The sequence below is a fragment of the Gopherus flavomarginatus genome, chromosome 20 (genome assembly GCF_025201925.1).
Source record: "Gopherus flavomarginatus isolate rGopFla2 chromosome 20, rGopFla2.mat.asm, whole genome shotgun sequence".
Taxonomy (NCBI): Eukaryota; Metazoa; Chordata; order Testudines; family Testudinidae; genus Gopherus; species Gopherus flavomarginatus.
Window position 1 is genome coordinate 3,678,585 of NC_066636.1, and position 25,373 is coordinate 3,703,957.

General features: G+C 59.0%; 1 protein-coding gene across 5 annotated transcripts; it reads left to right on the plus strand.

Moving 5' to 3' along the window:
• Nucleotides 1–504: 504 nt before the first annotated feature.
• Nucleotides 505–25,169, plus strand: MAG (myelin associated glycoprotein). 5 transcript variants are annotated; one of them, XM_050930151.1, is made up of 12 exons: nucleotides 505–671; nucleotides 3,464–3,543; nucleotides 5,980–6,047; nucleotides 11,877–11,950; nucleotides 14,446–14,814; nucleotides 15,311–15,607; nucleotides 15,884–16,141; nucleotides 16,382–16,642; nucleotides 17,321–17,608; nucleotides 18,102–18,198; nucleotides 19,458–19,557; nucleotides 22,216–25,169. In XM_050930151.1, the coding sequence occupies exons 4-12, from the start codon at nucleotides 11,905–11,907 to the stop codon at nucleotides 22,378–22,380; spliced, it is 1,881 nt and encodes a 626-aa protein (XP_050786108.1). In that variant the 5' UTR covers nucleotides 505–671; nucleotides 3,464–3,543; nucleotides 5,980–6,047; nucleotides 11,877–11,904; the 3' UTR covers nucleotides 22,381–25,169. The 5 variants fall into 5 exon arrangements, with proteins under 5 accessions (XP_050786108.1, XP_050786111.1, XP_050786106.1 ...); XM_050930154.1 differs by lacking the exon at nucleotides 3,464–3,543 and adding an exon at nucleotides 21,110–21,149 and having other exon boundaries at nucleotides 22,216–22,312; XM_050930149.1 differs by lacking the exon at nucleotides 3,464–3,543.
• The last annotated feature ends 204 nt before the right edge of the window (nucleotides 25,170–25,373 follow it).

The following is a 25,373-nucleotide window of genomic DNA, read 5'->3' on the forward strand; positions in this document are numbered from 1 at the left end:
CTCATCTCCCCTGGGGAAAGGGCTGATGGTTGTGGACACAGAGCTCCCCATTGTCAGTCCAGGGAGCCAGTGTCCCCTAGATGGAAAGGCCCCAGGCCCCATTTCCTGCCCCTCTGAGCCAGCCTGTCCCTTGCCATGGGGCTGAAACAGAGCCGAAGCTCCCTAGAGGGGACCCCTTGCCCCATTCCCTGCAAGCCATGTCCTGGCGCTGGATGGGAATTGAGGCACATTGGTGTGGTGGGTCTTTTGGGGGGGGGCAGCTGTATTTTAGTGTGTGTGTGTCTATTGGGATCTGGAGGGTGTAGAGGGGCTCTATGTGTGTGGAGGAGGGAGCTTCTCCTGCCTGTCTTCCCCCCAACCCCCGAGATTCTGGTCCCAGCCCCCTTGCCTCCCAGATCCCACCCCAACCCCTTTTTCCTTCCTCCCCACCTCCCTGCCGCTCCTCCCATCGGTACATAAGCCCTGCCCCACATCTGGCCCCTAACTCCCCTACAAAGGGAGCCATTGTGCTGCGTGCCTGCTCTGTCGCTTCCTCGTCGTGCCCATCTGGCTCTGGTGAGCCGGCCATCGAGGCTGACAGACGCTGGTACCCACCCCAGGGACATAAACCCTTCCCAGATCTCGGCTGGACCCCGGAGATTGGACGCTTGGAGACATCCTGTGGATTCTGGGTAGGTGTCCCCATGCGATGAGGGGGCATCGGGGCAGCATTAGGAGCTGGTGACAGGAGAACCAGGGCGGGTGGCCAAGCTTATGCTTCTGGGCATGGATGGACCCCAGCTGGCAAGGTCATGAAGTAATTTGGCACAATTAAGGTAGGGGTTGATGCTTCCCTTTTATGAGGCTGGTGGACAGTTGCTGTACTGGGTCCCAGGACTCCTGGGTTCTATCTCCATTGCTGGGAGAGGAATGGGGTCTAGTGCTTAGGGAGGGAGGGAGGGAGGGTGGGTGAACTGGGAGCCAGGAGTCTTGGGTTCTGTTAGCTTCAGTTTCCCTTTCAGTGTAACCACAGTGACTTCCCAGCCAGGGACTCGGAGTTTCAGCCCAGCCGCCTTTAACCAAGAGATGCCCAGAGGCGAGGTTCTGGCCTCATGTTACCCCAAAGTCCTGGCTTCTCTCCCGAGCAAATCAGCCTCATGGATCTTAGGCGACAGACTCAGTAGCAGAGAGGCAGGATGGGCCAGTGGTCGGGGCTCCAGCCTAGTACTTCAGTGACCCCTTGTTCAATTCCTAGTGCTGCCCCCAGACTCCCCACTGGGAGTTAGGCACCTGGTTGCTCTGTGCCTCAATTCCCCAGCTCCCATGGCCCAAAGGTGGCTGCATCTCAGTGCCAGGTAAGTCATCCCTGTGCAGTGTTATGTGTGGCTGTTCCCCAGCTGCCCCAGCCCAAAGGTGGCTGCATCTCAGAGCTAGGCAAGGGATCACTTTGTGTCTAACAACTCAGTTGGGTGCTTACTCTGCCTCAGTTAAGGTTGCACCAGAATCTGAATTTTAAACAGCGTGGGCTGTGCCTTAGCAATGGGGCTGCAAAGACTTGTGAGTTTGAGGGCTGCGCAGTTTGGTTTGTTGTTGTAGGGTCTCCGTGCACTAGGTTGGTGCAGTTTGATTTGTTGTTGTAGGGTCTCCGTGCACTAGGTTGGTGCAGTTTGGTTTGTTGTTGTAGGGTTTCTGCTTAGAGCAGAACGTGGTTTGTTATCGTCGAGTGTGACCCTGGTGCTGTAGTAACAGGGAGAGCCAGGGCTGCTGGCAAGGGTATGCCCGAGACCCTAGTGGGGACAGGACGAGTGAGAACGATTCCCCTTAACACGTCACAGAGAATCACAACACGACGCCAGGCTGGGTACCCCTGTCGTACCCCCACACCTGGCAGGTGACACAGATAGATCTCATCCAGCAGGGGGCAGTGCTCTCACCCCCTCTTGCTGGTGCCCCTCACTTCCAAGCTGCAGCCTCTGCTAACCCAGCCCCTGGGCTCCCCCCAACCCCTCCGGTGCCCCTCACTCCTGACCCGCAGCCCCCTCCCCCTGCCATGTGACATCAGCAGATTGCACAGCCCAGCTATCAGCCCAGCCCCAGACAAACAGCTTTGTTATTGAAGGGGCGCAGCGTGGCGCTGCCAGGCTGTGCCATTCGGGGGCTGCCACCATCTGGTAGGAAGAGCCACACGGAGCCTGGTGCTCGAGAACCAGAAGGAATGGGGCCCCAGAGAGAAAAGTGATCTGCACGTTGCTCCCATCACTGGACTCTGCTCCCCTCCCAGAGCTGGGGATAGAACCCAGGAGTCCTGGCTCCCAGCCCCCCCCCCCGCCCCTGCTCTAACCACTAGACCCTACTCCCTTCCTAGAGCTGGGGATAGAACCCAGGAGTCCTGCCTCCCAGCGCCCCTGTGCTCCAACCACTAGACCCTACTCGCCTCCCAGAGCTGGGGATAGAACCCAGGAGTCCTAGCTCCCGGCACCCCCTGCTCTGACACCTATACTCCACTCCCCTCCCAGAGCTGGGGATAGAACCCAGGAGTTCTGGCTCCTAGTGCCCCCTGCTCTAACCACTAGACACCACTCCTCTCCCAGAGCCATCAGTCCCAGTGCTACTGCTGTGATTTTCCAAAGATCCCTGCCATGTAGTCTGTGCCTATACCTACCAGGGGGAGCCAGGACTCCTGGGTCCAGTCCCAGGCTCTGGGAGGGGAGTGGGGGGCTAGAGAGACAGATGCAGCAGTGGAGGGGTAGGCAGAGGAATGATTCACATGTATCATTGTCTCCCTTGGGTGGGGGGTGTCTCCTCACATTCACTCACTGTCCTGGCTGTATCGGCCCCTGCCATCAGGGGGCACAGTGAAGGCCTTGAGATCCTTTCCCCAGGCCGCGAGCGGGCAGCCCCAAAGCTGTGTGGCGGGAGCACAGCTGCTGCTGGGAAGGGAGTCGGTCACCCCCTGCCCCCCGGTGCAGAGCAGCTGGGAGAACACGTGAGGGGCTGGGGAGCCCCGTAGACAGACACATGCTGGAGGCAGGGATCTGAGACACATGTACACACACTGCACAGACCAGCTGTTGATTGAAAGCTGCATCCCAGTGCCCACGACAGCTCCCCGAGATTTACCCCTGGCCTCGATGCAGCACCCCGGGCTGGGGGTGAAGTTGCCTCATGTGCTTGTGTGACCGAGCTGGCTTTGAACCAGGAATCTGCCTGTACAACGCATGGATACCTACTAAGGAAACAGCAGCCAGGCTGTGATCTGCTAGAGATGGTGCTAAAGGGAGTCGCTCCATTAGCTGGCAGCTGTAGCAGGGCTGTTATCCTCTAGGTGGCATAAAGGAGTTGCTCCATTAGCTGGCAGCAGCAGTAGGCTTTTGTCCTCAGTGTGGGCCAGGCCACTGGAGAGGGCTTGGACTTGAACTTAGCTGACATGTTGCATTTAAACAGCTCTGCCCTGTCTTGTGTCACTAACCTCCACCCCCCTCAGTCCATCAGCAGCTCCCTCGGCCCTGGGGAAGGTCGGCAGTTCGACGGATCAGCCGATTCCTGTCGGTGTCACCGTCCGAGGTAATAGCCCAGCTGCCACAGATACCAGGGTCATCCATCCATCTACACACCCTCCCTGCATCCCCTCCTTTGCTTCCCCATCCATCCATCCATCTACAGGCCCTTCCTCCCCCCTTCATCCATCCACTCATCCAACCTTCCATCCATCCGCTCCTTTGCTTCCTCATCCATCCATCCATCTACAGGCCCTCCCTCCATCCCTCCCTCCTTCATCCATCCACCCATCCAAACTTCCATCCATCCCCTCCTTTGCTTCCCGATCCATCCATCCATCCCTCCCTCCGTCCCTTCCTCCCTCCTTTTGTTTTCCCATACATCCATCCCTTCTATCTCTCTCTCTCTAATCTCCTCCCACTGGGGCATGGAGTGGGATTACTCCCCCCCACTATTCCCCTGACCCTAGGGGCTGTTGGGTTTGCTGGGGAAGCTGGCCCAGGGATGGGTCGATCAGGCTGGCTCTGAGCCGGAGCTGGGAACTGGCCCTGGCAATCCCTGTCACACAGGCACAGGCAGACAGAGTTGTTCCTTAGCTGAAGTCAGCTGTGCCGGCTGCCATCTGCTCTGTGGAGCGAAGCGTCATCATCCTTATAATTATTAGGGGCCGTATCCGGAGGGACCTGGCTCCCCGCGGCGCCGGTTCAGTCAGGCAGAGCCCGAGGGGTGTAACTGGGAGCAGAATTTGCCTCGATGACTCAGAGATCAGCAGTGATTTTTGCAAAGAGCCTTGAAAATTCAATCTGCCCACGCGGGAGATGCAGCAGCCTCTGGGGCGGGGCAGCTGGGGAACAGCCACATAGGCACGGGGATGGCTTGTCCAGGGCTGAGATGCAGGACAGCTGGGGAACGGCCGCACATAACGCTGCACAGGGCAGGCCTCCCCCAGTGCTGGGATGCAGCCACCTCTGGGGTGGGGCAGCTGGGGAACAGCTGCACAGTGACACCACATGGAGATCTCAGTGCCAGGTAAGCTGAGGCCATGCAGTGTTGCTATACGGCTGTTTCCCAGCTTTAACTCTCCCCTGAAGTGGCTGCATCTCAGCACCGGGCAAACCCTCCCTGTCCCTACATTTCAAAGTGTTTGTGCTTTTTGCGAAGAGAAACACTGTGAATTAGAGCCCAGGACTGGCGTGGGTCCCATCAGCTGGAGAGATTCTGGGTGTGCCCAGCATGTGCCCAGCGTGGGGGCATTACACAGGCTCCTTTGTGCCCAGCTGTGTCTCCCCTGGCAGGGAGGGGGGGAGCTGGGGAAGCGTAGAGGAGGAAATGTGTTGGTAGCACACGACAGGCATGCCAGGAATTCCTGCCCCTGGAATGAATCCATGGGGTGAGGGTGTCACGTGACTGTGGCCAGGGATATCCAGGTCTTCAGTTCAAACTGCCATGGACTTGTATCTGCCAGGGATAGAATTCAGGAGTCTTGGCTCCCTGCCCCTCTGCTCTAACCACTAGACCCCATTGAGGGCAGGGTTAGAACCCAGGAGTCCTGTCTCCCAGGCCCCCTGCTCTAACAACTAGACCCCACCCATGGCAGGGATAGAACCCAGGAGTCCTGTCTCCCAGTGCCACCCCCCCGTTCACGCACGAGACCCTTCTCCTCCCAGAGCTGAGAGAGAATCCAGGAGTCCTGCGGTCTCTGATCTCCTCTCCGGGGAAGATGCATCAATAAACCCAGAGCAGAACTATCCTTCCTCCAGCCCAGTGGGACCAGACCCACTGGGGCCCTGTGGGGCCACCCCCCCAAGTCCCACAGCCCTGGAGGTAGAGAGCTGTGCAGGGAATAGCAGCCAGCACATGAAGTTGGCTCCCCCTCCCCCCCGGTGGCAGGTCCCCCCCACGCACACACTGAGCCGGAGGAATTTATGTGTGGGCTCCGCTCGCTCGCAGCAACGCAGAGCTACGGGCACCCCGGCTTGCCGGCTGCGAGAGGGGACGCCAGTGCCAGCGGCTGGCCCGGGATGGGATGCTGCCCCTCTGAGAGCCAGCGGTGGGATCCGTGAGTGGGAGGCTGGCGCCACACCGTGGGAGCTCTCTGCACCGGTATCGTCTGCTGCCCCCCAGCTCAGTCACCAGCTAGCCTGGGGTTCCCCTCGTCTCTGCCACCCCGGATCAATCCCTGGGCCTGCTAGCCTGATGTCCTCCTTCCCCACTGCCGGGGATCAGATCTGGGGTCCCCCTAACCTGGTATCTCCCCCTCATCCTGGATCAATCCCTGGGCCTGCTAGCCCGGTGTCCCCCTTCCCCACTGCTGGGGATCAGATCTAGGGTTCCCCTAACCTGGTATCCCCCCTTCCTGCTGACCCAGATAGGAGCTTCTCTCTGGAAGGGCCGGTCCCAGCTGTGCAGAGGGAGGCGTTCTGGCCACTGCTTCAGACCAGGGACTCTGATCACTCCAGGGTCCATCCGTGGCTCTGACCCTGCTGGTCCCTTCGGTTACAGGTGCTGGGATTTTGCAACCTTCATGCCGGAGTTGCCGAGGGGTTAGAAAGCCAGGAGGACACCGAAAGGTATGAGATTGTGGAGCGTTGCCATGTGCCTGAGTGGGCTCCGGTGGGTTAGAGCAGGCAGGGCTGGGAGCCAGGATGCCTGGGTTCTATCTCCAGCTCTGGCAAGGGAGTGGAGTCTAGTGGTTAGAGCAAGGGGGCTGGGAGCAAGGATGCCTGGGTTCTGTCCCTGGCTCTGGGAGGGGAGTGGTGCCTAGTGGTTAAAGCATGGGGGGGGGAGCCAGGACTCCTGGGTTCCATCCCCAGCTCTAGGAGGGGAGTGGGATCTAGTGGTGAGAACAAAGGGGCTGGGAGTCCAGACTCTGGATGGTTAATGAGCCTTGTTGCTCTGGTCACATTTTCCCTTTGGAGGCACAAAGGCCTTTGTCCCTCAGATGGGGAGAAGTCGCCTGTTTATCTCCCTGGGACACGTGGGGGCAAGCGGGATGGGGTTGTGCTAGTCACTTAGAACCAGGAGTCCTGGTGCCCAGCCCCCCCTGCTCTAACCACTAGCCCCCACTCTCCTCCTGGAGCTGGAACCAAGGTGTCCTGACCCCCAACTCATTCCACAGGGTCTCCTGATAAGCTTTCTCAGTGTGCGTAACCCAAGCTGATGGTAGCTGCGCTCATGGCCGGGAGGCCGAGCCCCGCGTCTCCTGGCTACCCCCTGGCCTAGGCCTGCTGCCCCTGGCTTTTCTCCCCGGCTGAGTGTGGGTGGTGGGGGTGTGTGTGTCACGGCTTGGATGGGAGACCCCCGCCCCGCAGCAGATGGGATTGGTGGGAGGGGCATTGGGTGGGCATAGAGCCAGGCGAGGGCTTGTGGGGAGTTGAAGCTGAGGGTGGTCTGGGGCTTGGGGACCAGAGGCTGAGGACCAGAGGGGTTCAGGGAATTTAGGGGAGCAGATGGAGAGCCAATGGATTAGGGGGGCAGAAGGCAGGGCTTGGAGATGAGGCCACTGTGGACTTGAGGCGATTCAGGGGGAGAAAGGGAGGGGCTAGCTGCTTCAGGAGAAATGGGGGTCAGGATTTTTTAGGGGGTGGGCAGCTGGAGGTGCTGGGGGGCAGATCAGGAGAGCTGTTCTGGGGAGGGGACCCGGGGGGAGGATCAGGAATGAGCGGGGTGGGGCGGAGTCATGGGGGAGGGATCAGCAGGGCCGAGGCCCCCCCAAAGGGTTATGGGGCTGCCCTGCATCGAGATAGGGCTGGCTCCTCGGCCCCTGGGGCTCACGCCAAGGCTGGGCCCTGGCAACCAGCCTGTGCCAGGGGGTTGGGGAGCGGCGGAGGCTTGGAAATGGGGCCTGATGCGGGCAAGGGGCTGGAGCCGTGTTGCCCGGCAGCCATCTTGCCTCTGGCCTGCAAAGGCCTCGGCACAGTGGGCTCGACAGGCCTCTCATTAAGGTTGCCAACTTTCTAACCACACAAGCCCAAACGCCCCTGCCCCGCCCCTTCTCTGAGGCCCCGCCCTTGCCCTGCCCCTTTGAAGAGGCCCCGCCCCTTCCCCTCCCCTTTTAAGATGCCCCATCCCCCACTCACTCCATCCCCCCTCCCGCCCCATCGCTCGATCTCCCCCACCCTCACTCACTAGCACTAGGCTGGGGCAGGGGTTTGGGATGCGGGAGGGAGTGAGGACTCTAGGGTGGGATTGGGGATGAGGGGTTTGGGGTGCAGGAGGGGGCTCCAGGCTGGGGCAGGGAGTTGGGGTGCAGGAGGGGGTGAGGACTCTAGGGTGGGATTGGGGATGAGGGATTTGGGGTGCAGGAGGGGGCTCCAGGCTGGGGCAGGGAGTTGGGGTGCAGGAGGGGGTGAGGACTCTGGGGTGGGATTGGGGATGAGGGGTTTGGAGTGCAGGAGGGGGCTCTGGGCTGGGGCAGGGAGTTGGGGTGCAGGAGGGGGTGAGGACTCTAGGGTGGGATTGGGGATGAGGGGTTTGGGGTGCAGGAGGGGGCTCTGGGCTGGGGCAGGGAGTTGGGGTGCAGGGGGGGTGAGGACTTTAGGGTGGGATTGGGGATGAGGGGTTTGGGGTGCAGGAGGGGGCTCTGGGCTGGGGCAGGGAGTTGGGGTGCAGGAGGGGGTGAGGACTTTAGGGTGGGATTGGGGATGAGGGGTTTGGGGTGCAGGAGGGGGCTCTGGGCTGGGGCAGGGAGTTGGGGTGCAAGAGGGGGTGAGGACTCTAGGGTGGGATTGGGGATGAGGGGTTTGGGGTGCAGGAGGGGGCTCTGGGCTGGGGCAGGGAGTTGGGGTGCAGGAGGGGGTGAGGACTCTAGGGTGGGATTGGGGATGAGGGGTTTGGGGTGCAGGAGGGGGCTCTGTGCTGGGGCAGGGAGTTGGGGTGCAGGAGGGGGTGAGAACTCTAGGGTGAGACTGGGGATGAGGGGTTTGGGGTGCAGGAGGGGGCTCTGGGACGGGGCAGGGGGTTGGGCTGAGGAAGGAGGTACAGACTGCAGGCTCCGGGAGGGGGCAAAGGGCTGGGGCAGCGAGGCGTATCGGTGTGTGGGCGGCACTTTCCTCAGGCAGCTCCCGGTTGGCGGCACAGCGGGGCTAAGGCAGGCTCCCTGCTGCCCTGGCTCCGTGCCACGGTTCCTGGCCAATGGGAGCTGCGGAGCCGTGGCTGGGGCCAGGGGCAGCACACGGAACCTCCCTGATTGCTCCTGCACCTCGGGGCTGTAGGGACGTGCCAGACGCTTCTGGGAGTGGCGCGGGGCCAGGGCAGGCAGGGAGCCTGCCTTAGCCCTGCTGCGCCGCCGGTCGGACTTTTAACAGCCCAGTCAGCAGTGCTGACCAGAGCCACCAGGGTCCCTTTTCGACCGGACAGTCTGGTCAAAAACTGGATGCCTGGCAACCCTACTCATAGCCCAGGCCTGCGTGGGGTTGGCCATGCCGTGGGGCTACTCAAGGTCCAGGCCTATGGAGCTCTGGGTAGAGTCGGCCCTAGCTACCCCCTCCAGGCCCTGTGTCATGGTGACCGTTCAAGCTCTGGGCCTTCAAAGCCATTGTGTCTCTCGGGGTGCTCCATCGCTAGCCCCCCAGCTCTGAGAGGGTAGTGGGGGCTGGGGCGGAAGGGGCTGGGAGCCAGGACTCCTGGGTTCTCTCCCCAGCTCTGAGAGGGGAGTAGGGGCTGGGGCTGGGAGCCAGGACTCCTGGGTTCTCTGCCCAGCTCTGAGAGGGTAGTGGGGGCTGGGGCGGAAGAAGCTGGGAGCCAGGACTCCTGGGTTCTCTCCCCAGCTCTGAGAGGGTAGTAGGGACTAGGGCAGGATGGGCTGGAAGCCAGGACTCCTGGGTTCTCTCCCCAGCTCTGAGAGGGTAGTGGGGGCTGGGGCGGAAGGGGCTGGGAGCCAGGACTCCTGAGTTCTCTGCCCAGCTCTGAGAGGGGAGTAGGGGCTGGGGCTGGGAGCCAGGACTCCTGGGTTCTCTGCCCAGCTCTGAGAAGGGAGTGGGGGCTAGGGCAGGAGGGGCTGGGAGCCAGGACTACTGGGTTCTCCTCCCAGCTCTGAGAAGGTAGTGGGGGCTGGGGCGGAAGGGGCTGGGAGCCAGGACTCCTGGGTTCTCTGCCAGCTCTGAGAGGGGAGTGGGAGCTAGGGCAGGAGGGGCTGGAAGCCAGGACTCCTGGGTTCTCCTCCCAGCTCTGAGAGGGTAGTGGGGGCTGGGGCAGAAGGGACTGGGAGCCAGGACTCCTGGGTTCTCTGCCCAGCTCTGAGAGGGCAGTGGGGGCTGGGGCTGGGAGCCAGGACTCCTGGGTTCTCTGCCCAGCTCTGAGAGGGGAGTGGGGGCTGGGGCAGAAGAGGCTGGGAGCCAGGACTCCTGGGTTCTCTCCCCAGCTCTGAGAGGGTAGTAGGGACTAGGGCAGGATAGGCTGGAAGCCAGGACTCCTGGGTTCTCTCCCCAGATCTGAGAGGGTAGTGGGGGCTGGGGCGGAAGGGGCTGGGAGCCAGGACTCCTGAGTTCTCTGCCCAGCTCTGAGAGGGGAGTAGGGGCTGGGGCTGGGAGCCAGGACTCCTGGGTTCTCTGCCCAGCTCTGAGAAGGGAGTGGGGGCTAGGGCAGGAGGGGCTGGGAGCCAGGACTACTGGGTTCTCCTCCCAGCTCTGAGAAGGTAGTGGGGGCTGGGGCGGAAGGGGCTGGGAGCCAGGACTCCTGGGTTCTCTGCCCAGCTCTGAGAGGGGAGTGGGAGCTAGGGCAGGAGGGGCTGGAAGCCAGGACTCCTGGGTTCTCCTCCCAGCTCTGAGAGGGTAGTGGGGGCTGGGGCAGAAGGGACTGGGAGCCAGGACTCCTGGGTTCTCTGCCCAGCTCTGAGAGGGGAGTGGGGGCTGGGGCTGGGAGCCAGGACTCCTCGGTTCTCTGCCCAGCTCTGAGAGGGGAGTGGGGGCTGGGGCAGAAGAGGCTGGGAGCCAGGACTCCTGGGTTCTCTCCCCAGCTCTGAGAGGGTAGTAGGGACTAGGGCAGGATGGGCTGGAAGCCAGGACTCCTGGGTTCTCTCCCCAGCTCTGAGAGGGTAGTGGGGGCTGGGGCGGAAGGGGCTGGGAGCCAGGACTCCTGAGTTCTCTGCCCAGCTCTGAGAGGGGAGTAGGGGCTGGGGCTGGGAGCCAGGACTCCTGGGTTCTCTGCCCAGCTCTGAGAAGGGAGTGGGGGCTAGGGCAGGAGGGGCTGGGAGCCAGGACTACTGGGTTCTCCTCCCAGCTCTGAGAAGGTAGTGGGGGCTGGGGCGGAAGGGGCTGGGAGCCAGGACTCCTGGGTTCTCTGCCCAGCTCTGAGAGGGGAGTGGGAGCTAGGGCAGGAGGGGCTGGAAGCCAGGACTCCTGGGTTCTCCTCCCAGCTCTGAGAGGGTAGTGGGGGCTGGGGCAGAAGGGACTGGGAGCCAGGACTCCTGGGTTCTCTGCCCAGCTCTGAGAGGGGAGTGGGGGCTGGGGCTGGGAGCCAGGACTCCTGGGTTCTCTGCCCAGCTCTGAGAGGGGAGTGGGGGCTAGGGCAGGAGGGGCTGGGAGCCAGGACTCCTGGGTTCTCTCTGGCTCTGCTACTAGTTTACTGTGTGTGAATGTGGCTGCTTTTCTGCGAGGCCCCACTGCCATCGTGCGGCCATTGTGAGAACAGCAGCGACTGCTCTGTTCCCACGTTTCTTTGGGTTGGGTTGAGGCTGCATTTCTCCACCCCTGGGCCAGGGATCTCCCTGCCCCGTTAGAGTTACAGCTGAGAGCCTGTGGGGCAACACCTACCTGGGCCTGGGGTTAAATCTCCTGAGCGTCAGGGAGAGATCCCAGGAGTCCTGGCTCCCAAGCCCCCCCCCCCCGCTCTAATCACTAGACCCCACTACCCTCCCAGTTCCAGAACCCAGGAGTCCTGGCTCGCAAGAGCCCCCCCCCACTCTAACCACTAGACCCCACTTCCTTTCCCTTGTTGGGAAGTTATTCCCCAACCTCAGAGGCTCCCCCTTCACCTCTGCATTGAGAGAACTGTCCCCTGGGATCCACCCTGAAAGTTTCTCTCCAGTTAATTTCATCCTTACTTCTGCAGGGGAAGGGTCTGATTGCAGAGGGTGGGGTGTGGGAGGGGAAGCCAGGACTCCTGGGTTCTATCCCCAGCATGGCCCTTAGGGGGCATCACAGCAGTTGCTGCTTGCAATGAATGACCTCTAGTTTTGGTGCCCATTTGCCCTGGTCTCTCCCCAACTTTTTTTGAAGGCCCCAGCACCTCCTGCGGGGAGGAATAAATCTGATGTTTGGGTGCACGCTGCCCCCTGCTGGATGGGACAGACCCACCATTGGCACATAGTGCTCTCTGCTGGGTCAGGTCACATTTGCCCTGGGGGTAAGATGGGAAAACACCAACCACACCTCCTCTAAGCCCCTTTCCTCTCTCCCCAGTTCACACAACCTCACCGCCCCTGAGAAGATGAAGGCTGCTGGGGCTCTGCTCATCTTGTGGATCCTATTTAGAGGTACTGAGGGGACCCCGAGACAGCGATCCTGTCTTTTACCATCCTGGCTCCAGAGGGTGGGTTTGAACCTGGGGCAGCTGACAGCTGGAGCTGGTGCTCATTGAGCCAAATGGGAGTAGGTGGCTCATATGCCTCAATGCATGAACTGTCCACTCGCCCTGCGTCATCACACAGACCTATCCAAGCGGGCGGGATGGTGCATCTGATTGATTTTCCAGCCCTGCCAATCAGCTCACCATCGGCGGTTCAAATTTTCCTGGCACATGAGCTGAGTTTGCTGGACCTTGTCTAGCTGTTTTGTACTGAGGGCTGGGTGGTCCCAGGAGAACAAACTACCCACTTCCTGATGTGGGGGGGGGGTGTCCTCCAAGGTGGGGGCTGCGGGTGGGTGTTTGGGGCAGCTCTCTACATTGGGGGGAAACAGAGGGATGCTCTCCATGGAATACCCCCTCCCCTGCCCCACCAGCCATGATGAGAGCTTGGGGAGTAGTATCCAGGTTCTAACTGGGTGCTGAAAGCTGGTGGTTGGGTCAGCAGGGAAACTAAGGCACGGGAGGAGTTCCAGGGTCAGATGAGTGTTCATTCAGGTCTAACGTTCCCAGCACGGGGATAGCCCTGAACTAGCTCTGCTGGAAGAGGGTTCCCAAAGGCCTCGGGTTCGGGCTGCGCTCACAGAACGGGGGACCCTGCTGGGGGGACCCTACAGGAAGCCCTGCTTGGTGTCCTCACCAGAGCAGGGTCCATTGCGGTGAGTCAAAGAGGAAGCTGCAAGGGTCAGAACTGTAATTTTATATAGGTTGCATTGCACCTGTGGCTTGGGTGGCGTTTAGATACGGCGCTGCCAAGTGTCTGAGAAGTAACTAGAGAGAGATGAAAGCAGGGTGGCTGGATGGTGGGATAGATGAATGGATGATTGGATGAGGGGGATGGATGGCTGGAAGGTGTGGGGGGGGGTGGCAGGATAGACAGTCGATTGGCTGGGTGGATGGTTAAATATACAAATGGATGGTTGTTCAGATGGTTGGGTGGGTAGGTGGATGGATAAATGGTGGATTGTTTGAATGGGTGGATGGATGGACGAACGTATGGATGGATGGATGGCTAAATGGTTGGGTGGATGGACTGTTGGATGGGTGGGTGGATAAACAGTTTATTGAATGCATGTGTGGATAAATGTTTTGTGGGAGGGAGGGATGGATGGATGGATAAGTGGAGAGAGGGACAGATGGATGGATGGATAGAAAGGGATGGATGGATAGGTGGAGGGAGGTAGGGATAGGTGGAGGGAGGGATGAATGGATGGAAATGGATGGATGGTTAGAGAGGGAGAGATGGACAGAGGGATGGATGGATAGGTGGAGGGAGGGAGAGTTGGGTAGGTGGAGGGAGAGATGGATGGATGGAAATGGATGTATGGATGGATGGCTAAGCGGAGAGAGGGATGGATGGATAGGGAGGGATGAATGGACAGGTGGAGGGAGGGATGGATGGATGGAAATGGATGGATGGTTAGAGAGGGATGGATGGATAGGGAGGGATGAATGGACAGGTGGAGAGAGGGAGGGATGGATGGATGGTTAGAGAAGGATGGATGGATAGGGAGGGATGAATGGACAGGTGGAGAGAGGGAGGGATGGATGGATGGTTAGAGAAGGATGGATGGATAGGGAGGGATGAATGGACAGGTGGAGAGAGGGAGGGATGGATGGATGGTTAGAGAAGGATGGATGGATAGGGAGGGATGAATGGACAGGTGGAGAGAGGGAGGGATGGATGGATGGTTAGAGAGGGAGGGATGGATAGGGAGGGATGAATGGACAGGTGCAGGGATGGAGGGAGGAATGGATGGTTAGAGAGGGAGGGATGGATGGATAGGTAGAGGGAGGGAGGGATGGTTAGAGAGGGAGGGATGGATAGGGATAGGGAGGGAGGGAGAGTTGGGTAGGTTGAGGGAGAGATAGATGGATGGAAATGGATATATGTATAGATGGATAGGTGGAGAGAGGGATGGATGGATAGAGAGGGATGAATGGACAGGTGGAGGGAGGGAGGGAGAGATGGAAATGGATGGATGGTTAGAGAGGGAAGGATGGATAGAGAGGGATTGATGGATAGGTGGAGGGAGGGAGGGGGAGGGGGAGATGGATGGATGGAAATGGATGGATGGATGGATGGATAAGCAGAGAGAGGGATGGATGGATGGATAAGCAGAGAGAGGGAGGGATGGATAGGGAGGGATGAATGGACAGGTGGAGGGAGGGAGGGAGGGATGGAAATGAATGGATGGTTAGAGAGGGAGGGCTGGACAGAGAGGGATGGACAGACGGGTAACAAAGCAGGGACTGGCAGGTTTGGCAGCTGGGCAGAGAAGAGGCAGTGGGGAAACCGACGGGAAGAAGACCGGACCGTGGCAGGAGAGGTTGGGGGCAAAGGAGACGGGCATGCGGGTTCCTGTCCCCACCGCCCAGCACCTGTCGCTCTCGTCTGCCCGCCAGGCACCCTGGGTGGGCCATGGAGCGCGTGGATGCCGCAGACCATTATGGCCTTCGAGGGCACGTGCGTGGCCATCCCGTGCCGCTTCGACTACCCGGACGAGCTGCGCCCCTCGGCCGTGCATGGCATCTGGTACTTCAACAGCCCCTATCCCCGGAACTACCCGCCCGTGGTGTACAAGTCGCGCACCGGCATCGTTCACGAGAGCTTCCAGGGCCGCACCCGCCTGCTGGGCGACCTCCAGGCCCGCAACTGCACCCTGCAGCTCAGCCGGCTCAGCCCCGAGCTGGCGGGGAAGTACTTCTTCCGCGGGGATCTGGGCGGCTACAACCAGTACACGTACTCGGAGCACAGCAACCTGGAGATCGTCGGTGAGTGGGGGGCGCTGGGGCAAGGCCCCTTGGATGGCTGAATCGGGGCTGAGACACGAGGCCTTTCCCCTCTAGGGGCTCAGAATTAACAGTGATGAGAGAGCCCCCCGCAATAAATCATGCACCCTGTGCCATGGAGCTCAGCACCCCCTACTGTATCAGGGGGCATTTGGGTCTCTTCTCATCTCTGGAAGGGGAGTGGGGTCTAATGGTTAGAGCTGGGGAGGCGGGGACTGGGAGAAGGACTCCTGGGTTCTGTCCCTGGCTCCAGGAGGGGAGTGGGGTCTGGTGGTTATAGTGGTGGGGTGGAGGGACTTGGAGCCAGGTCTCCTGGGTTCTACTCTTGGCTCTGGGAGGGGAATGGGGTCTAGTGGTTAGAGGAGCAGGAGGCTGGGAGCCAGGATTCCTGGGTTTTATCCCTGGCTCCAGGAGGGGAGTGGGGTCCAGTGGGTTGGAGACTGAGTCCCTGGCTTCACCCAGCCTCTTCCCTTGCCAGACAAACCCACCATTGTGCCCCCGGCTGCCGTGGTGGTGGGGACGGAGGCGGAGCTGCGGTGCGTGGTGCCAGATAACTGCCCCACCATGAAGCCTGTGGTGAGCTGGTTGAACCACGAGGTGCTGGAGGATCAGACTGTCTTCGGCCAGCTGGAGGAGGAGAGCGGCACCTGGAGCCAGGTGTCCCTGCTGAAGTTCCAGCCCTTGCGGGAGAACGACAGGCACGAGCTGGGCTGCCAGGTCACCTACCCCAACACCACCTTCCTCTTCGAGGCCTTCGCCACCCTGGACGTCAAGTGTGAGTCGCCAGCACCGCCCCCCTCAGCCCGCTGGGGTCTGGCCCTGGCACCGGGAGGGGACTGGGGGCTAGTGCTTAGAGCAAGAGGAGCCCTGCGGGTTAACCCTGCTGGCACCCAGTGGCAGGGAGTCCCGTGGATTAACCCCACTAATACCCAGTAGCGTGGCCTAGACCCCCAAACACCCAGTGGCAGGAAGTCCCGCAAGTTAACCCCGTTGACCTCCAGTGGCAGGGAGTCCCACAGGCTAAGGCTCAGCTTTGCCTCCCCCACTGCAGATGTGCCCCGGATCCTGCAGGTGAACTCATCCGTGGAGATCACGGAGGGCTCGCACGTGGTGCTGGTGTGCGTGGCAGACAGCAACCCCATGGCCTTGCTGGCGTGGTTCAAGGAGGAGGCCGTGCTGCGGGAGGAGCCGTCCACCAACCTGACGCTGGAGCTGGACAACGTCACCCACGCGCATGACGGGATCTACACCTGCGTGGCTGAGAACGTGTACGGGCGGGTGAACCACTCCCTGGCCCTCACCGTCATGTGTGAGTGCCTGGGTGGGAGGGGAGTGGGGTCTAGTGGTCAGAGCAGAGGAGAGGGGCTTGGGAGTCCAGAGTCCTGGGTTCTATCCCAGCTCTGGGAGGGGATTGAGATCTAGAGGTTAGAGTGGGGCGGGGCTGGAAGCCAGGACTCCTGGGTTCTATTCTGGCTCTGGGAGGGGAGTGGGGCCTAGTGATTATAGTTCTGGGTCTGTGGGTCAGTGAACCCCTGTCCTCCCCTTGCAGACGCCCCGCGGAAGCCGTCGGTGAACTCCTCGGTGGTGGCAATGGAGGGGGAGTCGGTGACTATCCTGTGCACCACCGAGAGCAACCCCGAGCCCATCATCACCATCTTCAAGGAGAAGCAGATCGTGGCCACGGTGGTCTACGAGAGCGAGCTGCTGCTGGAGATCCCCGCCGTGACCCACGAGGACGACGGGGAGTACTGGTGTGTGGCGGAGAACCAGTACGGCCAGCGTGGCTCTGCCTTCAACCTCACCGTGGAGTGTGAGTCACCCATGCCGGGTGGGAGAGAGCGTCAGGGCTTTTCCCCCACTTCCTGCCCGCCCCAGAGGTGGCTGCACTTCAGCACCAGATGAGCTGTCCCTGGGCAGCGTTATGTGTGGCTGCTCCCGAGCTGCCCTGCCCCAAAGCTGACTGCATTTGAGCACCTGCCTAGCTGTTTCCGTGCAATGTTATGTGCTGCTGTTCCCCAGATGTCCCGCCCCAGACGAGGCTGCATCTCAGGTAGCTCTCATGCAGGCTATCCCCGTGCAGTGTTGTGTGTCTTTCCCAAGCTTCCCTGCCCCATAGCTGGCTGCATCTCAGCCCAGCGAGCTGTACCTGTGTGGCATTGCAGTGTGGCTGTTCCCCAGCTGCCCTGCCCCAGAGGTGGCTGCGTCTCAGGCAGCTCTGGCACAGCTCCTGGCACAGGCCATCCTTGTGCAGGGTTATGTGTGGCTGTGCCCTGCCCCAGAGCTGGCTGCATTTCAGCACCAGCCTAACTGTTTCCATGCAGCATTATGTGTGGCTGTTTCCCAGTTGCCCCACCACAGATGAGGCTGCATCTCAGGCAGCTCTGGCACAGGCCATCCTGGTGCAGTGTTATTTGTGGCTGTTCCCCAGCTGCCCCACCCCAGAGCTGGCTGCATCTCCGTGATGCTGATGCTGCATCTCTCCCTGCAGTCGCTCCCATAATCCTCTTGGAGTCGAAGTGCACGGCTGCTCGGGACACGGTGCAGTGCGTCTGCGCCGTGCTGGCCAATCCGGAGCCCGTGATCTCCTTCGAGCTGCCCACCCGGAACGTGACGGTCAATGAGACTGACCAGGAGTTCGTCTATTCCCAGAAGACGGGCTACACGGTCACCAGCATCCTGACGCTGCGCGGGGAGCTGGACTCGCAGCTCTTCGTTGTCTGCTCCGCCCGCAACCTGTACGGCACCAAGAACCAGCAGCTCCAGTTCCACCACTCCAGTGAGTGTCTGCCCTGCTCCATACAGCGCCCCCTGCTGAGAGCGGATCGAGCTGGGGTAGCCAAGAGCTCCCCCTATGGCCAGTGTTCCTGCCCCTCTCCGTACAGCGCCCCCTGCTGGGAACAGACCGAGCTGTGGTAGCCGAGAGCTTCCCTCATTGCTAGAGCTCCTGCCCCACTCTCACAGCGCCCCCTGCTGGGAACAGACCAAGCTGGGGTAGCCGAGAGCTCCACTCCAGGGCCAGTGCTCCTGCCCCACTCCCCTCAGCGCCCCCTGCTGGGAACAGCCAGGGCTGGGGGAGCGCTGGGGGAGACGAGAGCTCCGCTCCAGGGCCAGTGCTCCTGCCCCGCTCCGTACAACACCCCCTGCTGGGAGAGGCTGGGGCTAGGGTAATTGGGAGCTCCCCCACAGCCAGCACCCTCCATCCCTGACTCCCCACAGCGCCCCCTGCTGGGAGAGGCCGGGACTAATCCCAGCCCGCATGCTGCTTTCAGACAATCTGATGTGGGCGAAGGTGGGGCCGGTGGGCGCCGTGGTGGCCTTTGTGATTCTCATCGCCGCCGTGTGTTACGTGAGTCAGACGCGGAAAAAGTAAGTGCGGAGCCCCCGAGGGCTCAGCTGTACTAACGAACAGGGCATCCCGGGAGCAGGGTGACGCCAGGGCCCGAATCCAAGCCGGAATCAGACGGGATTGCAGAGCGTCCTCTTGCCAGTATGAGGCAGAACTGCCCTTAAAGGGAGAGCAGCTGTTCTGAAATCCTTCCTGGACCAACCTCAGGCCTAACTGCCATGAGCAGGTGGATCTTCCGATCCAGTCAGGTTCTCAAATGGGGGGCTCTTTTACTGGGGCGGCTGGCAAATGGCCACCCACCGAAATAAGTGTCAGTCGCCACAATCGTTTTAAACACGTTTTCGTCATTTATTTTAGACAGGGCGATTTTGGCAGAGAGAGGACTCCATTTTTGGTACCTCTAAATAAAGGCAGGATAACAATTAACACATGACGGTTCTTCTCTTAAATCTAAGGAGCATTTTTGGAGGAGAAGGATAAACATTTATATCCAGTTCGGTAACCCACAATCGCTGGTTAAATGGCATTTCTAATGACTAATTAATGAAGCACCAATGTTAAACTGTGTTTGGTCATTAGCAGTCACCTATTGACCAGGCCAGGGCATTAGCCATTAATTGATCCTAATCAAAGATGGTTGGTGGGTAATTAATGATTGATAATTCATTTGCAACTATCAGCTACGGATACATCAGGAGCAAACTGCTACCTTTTGGTTATTAAGATCATTATTAAATTATGTCGTTAATGCAGATGCAGTTACCCGATGCAGATTGTTAATTGAGTGATGAGATATGTAATGTCATAAGGAGGGGGGGCGGTTGAGGTCACCCAGCGACACAGTATTGCCCCCTGCTGTGGGGTCGCCCAGTGACAGAGAATTCCCCTCCCTCCCACTGTGGAGGTCACTCAACGACAGAGAATCCCCCCTCCCCTTGCTGCGAGGGTCGCCCAGTGACAGAGAATTCCCCCCTTCCCCGCTGTGGGGGTCGCCCAGTGGCAGAGAATCCCCCCTGCCCTCACTGTGGGGGTCACCCAGTGACAGAATCCCTCCCTCCCGCGCTGTGGGGGTCCCTCAGTGACGGAGAATCCCCCCCACTCCCGCTGTGGGGGTTGCCCAATGACGGAGAATCCCCCCTCCCCCACTGTGGAGGTCCCTCAGTGATGGAGAATCCCCCCCTCCCCTGCTGCGGGGGTCGCCCAGTGACAGAGAATCCCCCCTCCCCCACTGTGGGGGTCGCCCAGTGACAAGGGGTCTGTGTCGTCTCTCTCTCCCCAGGAAAAACGTGAATGAAAACTCCAGTTTTGTGCAGCTGGAGCACCCGCCCGTGGCGTACAGCGGCGAGTACCGGCCCCCAGGGGCCCTGGACAAATCCGAGGTGGGACGATGGAACTGGCATGACGGGGGAACAGGGAGGTGCAGAGAGTGCTGGGTGTGTGGGTAGGGAGGGGTGTGTGTGGGGGGAATGGATGGATGGAGGGGTATATATGGGGAGGATAAGTGGAGAGGCAAATATGGGGATGAATGGGTGTATGGATGGATGGATGGAGGAGTGTGTATGGGGGGGATGGATGGAGGGAGGGGTGTGTATGGGGGGGATGGATGGAGGGAGGGGTGTGTATCGGGGGATAAGTGGAGAGGTGTGTATGGGGATGAGTAGGTGGATGGATGGAGGGGTGTGTTTGGGGTGGATGGAGAGAGGGGTGTGTATAGTGGTGGATAAGTGGAGGACTGTGTATAGGGGTGGATGGATGGATGGAGGGGTGTGGAGAGGTGTGATGGGGATCAATGGGTGGATGGATGGATGAAGGGGGGATGGATATGGGGTGGATAAGTGGAGTGGGGTGGATGGAGATGGATGGAGGGAGGAAGGGAAGGGCATGTATAGGGGTGGATAAGTGGAGCAGGATGGAGGAGGATGGAGGGATGGATAAGTGGAGAGGTGTGGATGGGGATGGAGAGATGGATGGAGGGTGGGAGGGGTGTGTATGGGGTGGATGGAGGGGTGGATAAGTGGAGAGGTGTGGATGGGGATGGAGGGAGGGAGGAGTGTGTATAGGGATGGATAGATGGAGGGAGGGGTGTGTATAGGGGTGGATGGATGGATGGAGGGGTGGATAAGTGGAGGGGTGTGGATGGGGATGGAGGGAAGGAGGGGCATGTAGAGGGATGGATAGATGGAGGGAGGGGTGTGTATAGGGGTGGATAAGTAGAGTGGGGTGGAGGGGGATGGATGGATGGATAAGTGGAGAGGTGTGGATGGGGATGGAGGGAGGGGTGTGTATAGGGATGGACAGATGGAGGGAGGCAGGGGTGTGTATAGGGGTGGATGGATGGAGGGGTGGATAAGTGGAGGGGTGTGGATGGGGATGGATAGTTTAGATAAAGTTGATCCCTCTATGTTGTCAGGTACTATTTAGTGTCCATAAGCGGAGAGGAAATCTAGCCCGGATTGGCTGGCTCAGGGGGGCAGGGAATGGGACGTGGGGGCCTTTCCCCTCTTGGGAACTAGATTTGTTCCTGGAGGTTCAGTCTATCAATGATAATCCTGACTAATGGATGGACAGGGATGGTGTCCTTAGCCTCTGTTTGCCAGAAGCTGGGAATGGGCGACTGGGGATGGATCAGTTGATGATCCCCTGTTCTGTTCACTCCCTCTGGGGCACCTGGCACTGGCCGCTGTCGGCAGACAGGACACTAGGCTAGATGGACCTTTGGTCTGACACAGTCTGGCCGCTCTTATGTTCCTATGATCCCGCCCCAGGCTGGTGCATGGGGCTGGGGGAAGGGATTCTTCCATCCCTATGCATCCCAGACCCAGTCCAAAAGCTGCGGCTTCGGAGGTGCTCCCCAGAGGCATCCTCCATATGGGGCGGCAGCAAGGGGTCGTCCCCCCAGGTACACAGTGACAGCTCTTCCTTCTCCGCTAGTCTAAGGAGATCTGCTCCCTGGAGAGCCACTGACCCCAGGGTAAGTCTGGATTCCCCAGTCTGTGTCACCCCCCACCAGTGTGCGTCACACCTTGGCTCGGACACGGGGACCCCCTTTGCAGCCCAGTCATGCAGCGGACTGGCTGGGCAGGGAATGGGACACAGGGCCTTTCCCGTAGCGGGTGCTGGCTTTGATCTGGCCTGAGAGCCGGGGACTGTTGGGCTCATGGTGGTGGGGAATAGGGCACGGGGCCTTTCCCCTCTAGGGGGCTCTGGTTCTGGTTTCTATCCTGTTGCTTGGGCAGCTCTCAGGTCAGCTGTGGGGCAGGGCATAGGGGTCTTCCTGGAATACTGGCAGCCCCTTGTCCTGGCAGCAAAGGTCTCTTGCAGTGTTGTGGTGTTTTCCCTTCCCTCTCTGCTCATTCCATAGTCTCGTCTCTTTGTGGCGTAAAATCTTAACAGACACCCCCGACAGTCCTTGCACCCCTGGCACCCCCTGCCCAGGAGAGCTCTGATTAGGAATACATTGGAAAAGATCCTGCAGATATTAGTTCCCCAGGTTAACACCAATAATGTCCCACAGGCTAATTCCAGAGAGATCAAGTGGCAGTGAGTTTCCTATGTAAACTATAGTATTATTGGACTGGCTAACCCCAATGGTATCCTCCTGAAGCAAATCCAATAGGTTGAGCTCCTAGTATCCAGTGGCAGGGAGTCCCAATGGTTAACCCCACTAAAACCCAGTGGCAGGGAGTCCTATGTGTTAATTTTATAATATCCAGGAGGAAGGAGTCCTGTGAGTTAACCATATAATACCCAGCAGGAGGGACTCCGGTGGGTTAATATCCAGTGTCATGGAGTCCCACAGATAACCCTATCATATCCAGGCTCAGTAAGTCTCACAGGTAAGCCTATAATTTTCACCAGCAGGGAGTCTCACAGGTTTACCCTTTAATATCCATTGACAAGGAATCCCACAGGTTAACCCTGTAATATCCAGTGGCAGGGAGTCTCACAGGCTAACACTGTACTCTCCAGTGTCAGGGAGTCCCAAAGGTGAACACACCAATCGTACCCAGACTGACGCTGCTCTGCTTTCCCCGCAGTATGAGCGGCGCCCAGCCTCCGACAAACGCCTCCTGAACAAGCCTGAGGGCTCCCTGGACCTGAACGTGGACTACGCCAACATTGACTTCACCAAACTGGCTACCAAGGACAGCTACACCCTGACGGAGGAGCTGGCAGAGTACGCAGAGATCCGGGTCAAGTGAGCGCCCCCTGCCCCCCCCAGTGACATGCCCTCTGCCACGGAAACCACGCCCACCAGAATCAGGACCTGTCTGTGCCCCCAAATCACCAGGCACACCCCCGCCATGGAAACCCCATCTACCGGGATCAACCCCATGCAGAGTGCAGGTCCTGCCCCGCCCAGTACTGGCAGGACACGCCCCCTGCCATGGAAACCCCACCCACTGCAATCAGGACCTCCGACTGAATGCAGCTGGGACAGGGGCTGTCTCTCGCTATGTGTCTGGGCAGCTTCTGGCACAATGGGGCCCTGATCTCAGCTGGGGCAGGGACTATCTCTTGCTGTGTGTCTGGGCAGTGCCTCATATCCTGATGCCCCTTCTTTGACAGCCCTATGGCTGGTTATGTGGGTCTGGCCCTGCACTGGGACCCAGGAAGACCTGCGGTTTAAATCTCACCTAGGCTACAGATTTTGTACTACCTTGAGGTATGTCCTAACCTTGCTGCGTGCCTCAGTTTCCCCAAATCTCTTAATTTCCCCTGTGCACAATGTGGCTTATAATTCCCTCCCACCCTGGGCTTTTGTGAGGCTAAATTTGGAACCGACTGGGAAGCTCAACCAAAGCCCCGTTGAATCATTAATGATCCCGTTGAGCTATCTCTGTAGGAGCCACGCAAGTACCTGTGTCGATCCTCCCTAAACCCATCCAGTCCTTGGTCTAATTCCCCCAGTCTGTCTTTCCACGTGCCGAGGGAACAACATCCTTTTTCTGCTGAGCAAAGACTTGTCTATGGTACAAAGCTACTTAGATCAGCACCGCCATCCCCAGCCAGGAAGGGGAATACACTATCCTGGGATAAAGACCCGTCCTACTGGGATAACGGCCCTCACAGCTGTATTGGTGTAGGCAGATCAGCCCTGTCCTACTGGGATAACTAGATCAGTAGAAAATCCCACGTCTAATTGACAGTTATTCGGGGGCGGGGGCGTGGCTCAGATGTAAATCAGGAGCCCAAAAAACCCCACAGCTGTAATCTTTGTTTCTCACTGGGATAAACAGGTGCTCACGGTTTGGGTTCGACCTCCTGGAATTCTGTGCTCCATCGGCACCAGCCACCCTGGGGGTAAAAATTTATAACAAATCGTCATTTATTTTTGGCATCATTTTTGTACAGATATTTGCCTGGTGATAGAAAACAAAATAAATAAAAAGCCCAAACTAACAAGGTCAAAGCTCTCTAACCAGCGCTTACTTCTCCCCAGAAACCGCCCCCTAACCTTGTTAACCCTTCCAGGCACCCGGATCTAGGCTCTATTTATTGATTAGCTGGATGTGACATGATTAGATGTTAAATAAAATAAAGCTTGAGGCTCTGGTATGATAATAAGGCCGCTTCACAGAGCTCTGGCAGGTAAAGGAACCAACCACATGAATGACGTTGACATGAGGGCTGGGTGGAAAGGATCCAGGGGCCTCGCGAGGCAGCCAGCCGCCCGCGCTGACGCAGAACCAAGTAACCCCAGACCATCCCCGTCAGGCATTTCTCGAACCTGGTCTTAAAACCCACCACTGACGGGGATCCCACAACCTCCCTTGGACTCCCCCCCGGAGAGTTAGGAAGTTTCTCCTAATACCTGATCTCAATCTCCCCTGCCCAGAACATGTTTGAAGACTGTTCTCAGGTTCGCCCTCAGCCTCCTCATCTCTAGACTAAACAGGGCCAGTTCTTTTAATCTTTCCTCAATGGTCAACTTTTCTAAACCTCTGATCTTTTCTGCTGCTCTCCCCAGGAGCGGCGGAAACTGTCTAAAAGTAGAGGGGCCACCAGCTCCTGAACCATGGTCCCGCCCCTCCACCTCAGGCCCTGCCCCTTCTCTTTCTCCCTGCCCCCATCCCCTCCCCTCCCCCAAGGCCCTGCTCCCAGGCCACCTCTTCTCCTCAAGACCCCACCTCTCGCTCGCTCCTCTCTCCCCTCCCCTCCACCCGGCACTGACCCTTATGTCTGGTAGAAAGTGCTGGGGCCATGGCCCCATGGCCCCCCTGTTCCAGCACTCCTCGCTCTGCCCTGGACTCTCCATTCGGGCCACCCCTTTCTGAACGGGCAGCACCCCCACCTGGACACGGTTCTCCAGCTTCGGCCTCCCCAGAGCATGTTCCTGCCCGTTTCGTACGTCTGACACTCCTGTTTCCACAGCCCAGAACGACGTCAACTCGCAAATAAAAAAGCTGAAATGGAAACAGAAAGTTTCCATTGACCCAAAAAAGAAAAAATTTTGCTGCAAATTTTCATTTTGCAGGAAATTTTGCCATTTTGGAGCCTTCTTTGGTTTGAAAACACAGAACCCCCCCCGCCCCCGCCCCGCCAACCAAAATTTAAATTCAACCAGCTTTCGTTTCCATCTCCTGATATTTGGCTTTGTGTTCCCAGAGCTTTGTAAAAGAGCCGCAGCCTAACCCAGCACGCCTCCTCCGTCGATTTATGCTAAGTCGTGTGGACAATTCCCGTTCTTGGCTTCTATGTAAATAGGAAAGAATGTAAAAAATAATTGAAGCCAGGATTAGCACAGTAACTTTTCAGTAGTGTGTGTGCGCGTGTGCACGTGTGTTACAGGACAAAATTGTGCCACTGGCTTAGCCAGCCCTGCTCCCAGGTAGAACTAGGCTTGCGAACATATCAGGACAGCTGGATTAATTCCAAGGTTATGTCAGTTTCATTGTGTATCGTTGTTCCGTGAGGTGCCAACTGTTTAATGACTTTAACCCAGCAGACTTTGTATTCCCAAGGAAGTAAAATGTATTTTACAAATCCACATGGTGTCTAGCGTTGTGTTCCCTTTCGGGGAGGGGTGGGGGGTCTTCCCAATGCCACAACATGGCGCTAGGGGCTGCTGTGCTGCAGGGGGCAGGGTGATGGCGCTGTCCCCTAGCGGTCAGGGCTGTCCTGATGCCCCAGAGCGGCACTAGGGGGCGTTGTGCTGCAGGAAGGAGGATTGCGGACAATCCTGGGGCAATTT

Coding starts and splice junctions, on each gene's coding strand:
- MAG (XM_050930151.1), top strand. CDS start 11,905: ATGAAGGCTGCTGGGGCTCTGCTCATCTTGTGGATCCTATTTAGAG. Junction 15,608..15,883: donor CGCCACCCTGGACGTCAAGT/GTGAGTCGCCAG, acceptor CCCCCACTGCAG/ATGTGCCCCGGATCCTGCAG. Junction 16,643..17,320: donor CTTCAACCTCACCGTGGAGT/GTGAGTCACCCA, acceptor CTCTCCCTGCAG/TCGCTCCCATAATCCTCTTG.